The sequence below is a fragment of the Podarcis tiliguerta genome, assembly GCF_965153285.1.
Source record: "Podarcis tiliguerta genome assembly, chromosome: 4".
Taxonomy (NCBI): domain Eukaryota; kingdom Metazoa; phylum Chordata; class Lepidosauria; order Squamata; family Lacertidae; genus Podarcis; species Podarcis tiliguerta.
In genome coordinates, this window is record NC_139537.1 from 85198437 (window position 1) to 85205317 (window position 6881).

General features: G+C 45.1%; 1 protein-coding gene across 1 annotated transcript; it reads left to right on the forward strand.

Moving 5' to 3' along the window:
* Window positions 1-3415: 3415 nt before the first annotated feature.
* On the forward strand, window positions 3416-5096 carry LOC310676850 (uncharacterized protein; the record flags this gene model as incomplete). The annotated part of the gene is made up of 6 exons (XM_083439027.1): window positions 3416-3640; window positions 3769-3848; window positions 3995-4088; window positions 4195-4278; window positions 4367-4471; window positions 4603-5096. 5 exons carry the CDS (start codon window positions 3416-3418, stop codon window positions 4451-4453), a joined length of 570 nt encoding a protein of 189 aa, XP_083295153.1. The 3' UTR covers window positions 4454-4471; window positions 4603-5096.
* Window positions 5097-6881: the final 1785 nt, after the last annotated feature.

Below are 6881 nucleotides of genomic sequence, written 5' to 3' on the forward strand. Positions count from 1 at the left end.
CAGTTTGTGACGGTCATATGTTCTGGGGCTAGGGTCTGGCATAGGAGTGGAGATTACTTGTGGCTGGTTGCACCCGTCTCTTGAATTTTCACTTGGAAATAAAAAAAACTGCTGTAGTCTAGCTCCCCCCTACTTAAAAGCAAATAATCTCTTCTCACCTTTTGCTCCCTTTTTATCTTCTTCATTCACATTCCCTACTTACTTAGAGGAAAATAGGAGGCTGCATTTTCAATAACTTCAAACAGCCCCGTGGCTGTACAGGAACAGGAACACCATTTAATTGCTAGGAGACTCTTTTCTTCCTGAGAGTTTTGTGCCTTCCGAGGGGATGATATAGCTGTCTCTTAAAATGCCAAGTCTTTCTTCTTCTTCTGGGTCTATTTGTAATCGTATCTCCTTTATTGGCATTATTGTAGTTGTCATTATTTATATACTGTACTGTAAAATTATATACCACTATTCATAAAGGAAGATCAGAGTGGTTTACAACAATCACGCATAAAACTGTACCGTAAAATAAAATAGAAATGAAATTATTATGGATAACGCAAATTCTAGCTAGGAAAAAAAGCCAGGAGAAAAAAATGTGAAAAGATATTCTGGCCAGCGATCTGATGATGCCAGCTTACTTATATAACATACATCTTTATAACAGAAGTCAGAGCTTCAGTTATACCCTGATGGTTTCCAGATCTTGTCACCGATTAGCAATTGTCTGCAGCAGACCATAAAATAATTAATTTTAGAACCAATTTAAGAAGCTGGCATTTTCTGGAATGAGGTTGGTCTCTTCCAGAGTTCCATTTCCCCACCACGCCTCCCTGAATGAGCTTTTAAACCTGTTGAAAAACTGGCCCTTTGGTTAGGGGGTGATCAGAAGTGATATCTCTCTCTCTCTCTTTATCGCTCAGAGTTCATGATCCTTCCACCATTTTCATTTTTAGCTTTTAGAACCTTTAGACCCCCCCTTTTTTAACAAGCCACAGAGAGGAAGAATTGACACTGAGGCTTTGAGACAAGGGGCTCTGTTCATTGAACATTTCAGGTGGCATGAAGTCACAATTCATTAGCTTCATAATGACATGGCCTCCGTGACCTGATGCCGGCTATAATGCAATTCCTTTTTTAGGTGATGTGCTTTTGGGGGAGAGAAAAAAGATCAAACAATTTTCAAGTCCAAATGGCTACAAGTCCCCAAAAATCGTACAGGTGAACTGTTTGGCCTGAGGAATCCCTAACTGCCCTTGTGTAGAAGATGCACATAAGTCTGGGCACTGGGAATATTCCACTGTTCATGGGCTTCCTAACAGAAGAAGAAGAAGAGTTTGGCTTTGATATCCCGCTTTATCACTACCCCAAGGAGTCTCAAAGCAGCTAACATTCTCCTTTCCCTTCCTCCCCCACAACAAACACTCTGTGAGGTGAGTGGGGCTGAGAGACTTCAAAGAAGTGTGACTAGCCCAAGGTCACCCAGCAGCTGCATGTGGAGGAGCGGGGAATCGAACCCGGTTCACCAGATTACAAGTCCACGGCTCTTAACCACTACACCACACTGGCTCACTAATAGGAATATCTGCCATTTTACTAGTCTAAGGAAAGCATTCTTATTCTTATTATTACTATTATTATTAAAAACCCTCTTAGCTTCCCTGGTGCTTGAATTTTGGAAGGAAGTGCGTGGAGCAGTGGAGGGAATACGTTATACTCAGCTTTCTTCTCTGGCGATCACTCGTAGCCGAGTAAGATTGCCTTCCATGAACATGATTTTAACAGTGAGTGACTGTGGAGGCCAATTCTGGATCCACACTTCCTTCCACAGTGGGGACATTGGTTTCTAGGTGGGAGTTGATCATGGTGAGGGTTTGTCAAGTGTGCTTTCCTCTTAGCACATTTCTCCCTTTTGTCCTGAGTTTGAGCATCTTCAAACCCCATGACACCTTTGGTAAAGGCTGTTCTCCAACTGGAGCGCTCGGGGGTCAGCATAGCTGAGCAACTGCCAAGGTCTATGTATCATCATTGGGATCAATGCCAAACATGGACACCCATTGCCTTGCTCCTACACCCCTTTGTGAGATAAATGCCATAAATGTAAAGGTCATGACTTTACCCTAAGAATCATGGGAAATGTAGTCTGTTAAGGGGGCTGGAACTGTAGCTTTTTGAATGGTAAACTGCCGTTCCAAGAATCCTCAGGGAGAAGCAATGAGTTTTAAATGTATGCTGCCTACGTTTTGCTGCCATCTTTTAAGTGGGAGGACCAGTGACAGGGTTTGCTTCCAACTTCATCTCCATCAAGCCCTGCATGTAATTTGGGTCCAGAGGAAGAGGACAAGCACATAGTGGTGAAACAAACAGAGGCATTCAGGGAGGGATCACTTTCCTTCCTCCTTTTTCTGTTGCAATCACAGAAGTGCTGCCACCAGTGACTTCCACTCTGAGGCAGCTGCCCAGGTAAGAGTGGCATGGTGCGGCGTACCTTAACTTGGGGGAGGTTTTTTTAAAAAACACATATTTTTGCCATTTTGTCACCCCCCTCAGTGATGACACCCAGAGCAACCCGCACCCACCACATCTCCCTTCCTACGCCTCTGCCTTCAGATGTCTTCTAAAAGTCAGATAGCTTTTTATTTCCTTGATATCTGATGGGAGGGTGTTCCACAGGGTGGGCACCACTACAGAGAAGGCCCTCTACCTGGTTCCCTGTAAGCTCACTTCTCACAGTTAGGGAATTGCCAGAAAGCCCTCTGAGCTGGACAACAGTAGGGTGGGGGTGGAGCTGAACAATGGGGGTGGAGATGCTCCTAAGAAGACGAGGCAGAGCAGCCCTTTAACAGCTGACAATGTTTGTCTTTCCTTTGGGCTGGAGCCCTTGAACCCATAGATAGCACTTGGGGCCTCCTTTCTCTCTCTGCCAGCCATTCGTGCTCTGGGCTGCCTCTTTCCAGCTCTGGCGATGCCCTTTTAGGTCGCAGAACTGCAGAGAGATGGCAGGAATTGGGCCAGACGCCCCTCCTCTCTCTCTCTCTCTTTCACACACACACACGAATTGGGACTGCCAGCTTCTGAGTCGCTCTCTCTGCTTGTCTTTTCTAGGTTCAGGTGCTTAAGGCGTCATATCAGCTGCAACAAGATGGCCCCCTTGGAAGTCCTGGAGCAGCCTGCAGTGTCAGGTGACCAAGTGGCCCTCCATTTGGGGACGGAGGAGGGCAGGAATAGGCTAGGGGGGCATCTAGTAAAAAGATACACAGAGCCAGACGGCTGGATCCAACCCGCCTATCAGCGATAGCATCTGGAACACCCCCCCCCCCCCGCAACCACCCCATTTTGTGGGGTCTGTTGGAGGAAGCAGGGGGCTGGGCTGCGGGGCAAGGCAGGGGGCAATTGTCAGCGGGAGGGGCACCTTCTCTGGGGAGCCATGTTCTGGGGGCAGGAGGTCAGGATTGGACCCCAAGGCCTGGGATGTCCTTCTCCTGTAGTAGGACTCCCCCCACAAGGAACTGACAGCCTGACTTTTGCCTTTCAGCTGCTGGACAAAGATCAGCTCTGTCTCCTGGGCATCATCCAGGACTGCCAGGCAGCTTGGCTCAGGGGGCTCCGAAGCCTGAAGTACTCCAAGGAGGAGATGGCCAAAGCCATTCTGGTGAGTGATGGGTGGTGTGAGGGACCCCCATGAGGAGGGAGGGGCAGAGAGAGGCTGGCGTTTGGGGTTGGAGCCGTCCTCTGGAGACTCCTGGAAGGAGCTGACTTTCCTCCTCTGCTCTCTTCCAGGACATCCTCGACCACTTGGAGTACTTCAGGGATCACCCCCTGAGCCTGGCCCTGGCCTTCGAGGCCCTCCTGCAGTTGAGGTCAGTGGGGTCTTTGGGGTGGGCGGGGCTGCAGGGGGACAGAACTCCAGAGGGAGCTTTGGGTGGGCAAGTCAGGCAGGAGGGAGAAGGGGACAATGGAGACTTGGAGGAGGCAGTGTCTAACCCCCTTCCCTTTCTCTCTCCAGTTTTATGAGACCCCACTTCAGTCCCTCTGTGGTGAGTGTGATCCTCCATAGAACAACAGAGGCAGTTCTGGGGAGAGCAGAGGAGGACAAAGAGGTATGTCCTCTGCTTTAAGTTCTCTTTGCACAGCTCTTTCTTCTTCCCACACTCTTACAAAATTTAACCCAGCAGCACTCAACCTCTCTTCTCTCTTTTCCCACAGGAACTGAAGAGGCCCTTCCAGAGCCTGCTGGGGGGTCTCCTTCTAGAAGCCCCCAATACTGACACCCTTCTCCAGTTGCTTACCGTAAGTATCCTGATAGCACCAGGAGTGGTTTTAGGGTTGCCCCCCTGTCCCTTACCCAACTAACTGTCCCATTTCTTTTATCCAGCAGGACCTCCGATATTATGCCCTTTTGGGGAGTGAAGACCAAAGGAAATTAGCGGCCAGCAGTATATCCCTGCTGCTGGCCCTTTCATGAAGATTCCCAAACCTCAGAGTAAGTATTTTGCCTTCCTGTATTCAGTTCTTTGGTTGTTTCCATCCTTCCTGGGTGGGGCTGCTTCTCTTACACCCATCCAGGGTGGGGTTCATAGTGTCAGCTGGCTCATATTTGTCTTTCCTCTGTAGAACACAGTAAATCGGGCGGAGCTGGCTTGTTTCAGGAATAATCTGAAAGAAGGTAAGCCCCACACCTGGGGGACGGTGAACTCCCTTGTCCCTTCTTTGCCCAAGACACACCTCCCAGGTCTTCTTGCTGGGAGTCCTGCAGGACCTGCTCCCTGCCTGGCAGGCCTTTCCCACCTGGCCTGGGAGGGCAGCACCCAGACTGACTCCAGCTACAAGAAGCGGAGAGGACTGAACAGATTTTCTCTCTTTTTCATTCTTTTCCATCCAGATGACATCATCATTGAGGAGTTATAATTTTCCTCCTTGCTCTATTTGGATATCTCAACTGGCCAAAGACTGGCAGAAGAAGAGGCACTGAGAATCAGGAGGGGGGCAGAAGATTTAAGCAGCCATGAAATATGGACTGAGATTGGGCAGAACAAGAAAGAAAGAAAGAAAGAAAGAAAGAAAGAAAGAAAGAAAGAAAGAAAGAAAGTTTTTAAAAGATTTTGAATAAACGTGCAATAAATTGTTACTGTTTTGAATTTCATTGTATTATTGTCTTTCATTGATCTGGACACTTTTCTGTTGTTGCAGCCTAAAATAGCATGAGCATTTTTTGCTGCTGCATCACTCGCGGGTTGACTCATGTTAAGCTTGTGGTCCACTAAGACCCCTAGATCCTTTCCCCCTGTACTACTAGCAAACCAGGTATCCCTCATCTTATATTGGTGCAGCTGGTTCTTCCTGCCAAAGTGCAGAACTTTAGATTAGTCCCTATTGGATTTCTTTTTGTTTTTGGTCATTTATGATTAAGTTATTAGGAGGAAAATGGAATTAGGAGTCATTTTCATCAGAGGAATTAAGACAATTTATACAGATCAAACTGCAAACCTGATTGTAAATAATGCCATTACAGGAAAAATGTAAGGTATAGAAGGGGACAAGGAAAGGATGCCCCCTATCACTGCTTCAATCTATATCAGCCCTAGAGGTGTTCGCACAGAGGATAAAAAATAATTCTGACATAAAGGGGATATGGGTGGGCCAATGGAATTGTAAGATAAAAGCCTTTGCGGGTGATGTGGTGTTTTCTGTAGAAGAATGATTGAGAAGTGTACCTAAGTTATTAGCATTTTCAGAGTTGGTTACATTATTGGCAACTACATGAAATATACAAAGAAGATAACAAGAAAGGATTTAGCTATACGACATCCAGATTCCAAAAGGAAATTGTAGAAGGGAAGGTGAAGCTGCTGAAAGGTGGATATAGTAGTCTGTTAGAATGGGAAACAAAAGATGAAGAGGTGAAATCAGTAATGATTAAATGGGTACAGGATATAGGTCACAATATAATGTTTGAAGACTGGGAAAGATTATTGAAAACTGATTTAAATTTTACAGATTGCTCTCTGTTGAAAGAAAATTATATGAAATGATGTATAGATGGTATACAATACCAGTACAGATAGGAAGAATGTATAAAACCGGTTCAAACATGTATTGGAAATGTAAGGAAAAAGAAGGGACTTTTTACCATGTGGTGGGATTGCAGTAAGTTTAGAAAATTTTGGGAGATGATATATAATGAGTTGAATAAAATGTTCCAATTAACATTTGTAAAAAAACCTGAAGAATTTTTGTTAGGGGTTTTAGGGAAAGACCTGCCAAGGAAATTTAACAATATCTTTATGTATACGACAACGGCGGCAAGAGTCTTATTAGCACAAGGATGGAAGAATGAAGAAACCCCGACTAAAGAACTATGGCAAGAGAAACTGATGGACTATTGGCGAAATTGACATACAAACTACGTGACAAGGACAACTGTGACTTTAAAGAAGAATGGGAACCTTTTACAAAGTATTTAAAGAAACAACAAAATGAACTGAACTCCTTGGCAGGTTTTGAATGAACATTCACAAATTTATTATCAATAACATATAGACAAATAGGTTAAGTTTTTTTTTACAATTTTATAATATGCAGAAAATTATAAGTATGGAAAAACCAGAGAGAGGAGCTGAGGGAAGTCTGGGGGGTGGCAGGAGGGGGGGTTGTATTTTGGGGAAGGGTAAGGGAAAAAATGGAGGGGGGAAATGAGGATGATATGTTTTACTGATAAAATGTTATGTTACACTTCCCAATAAAAAAAATCTTATAAAAAAGTGTACCTAAGTTATTGGAGGAAATAAGGAAATATGGAGAAGTTGCAGGTCTTAAAACAACTAAAACTAAGGTTTTGGTGAAAAATATGGATGCACAGGCAAAAAAAGATTGGCAGATGGCCAGTGGGCTGA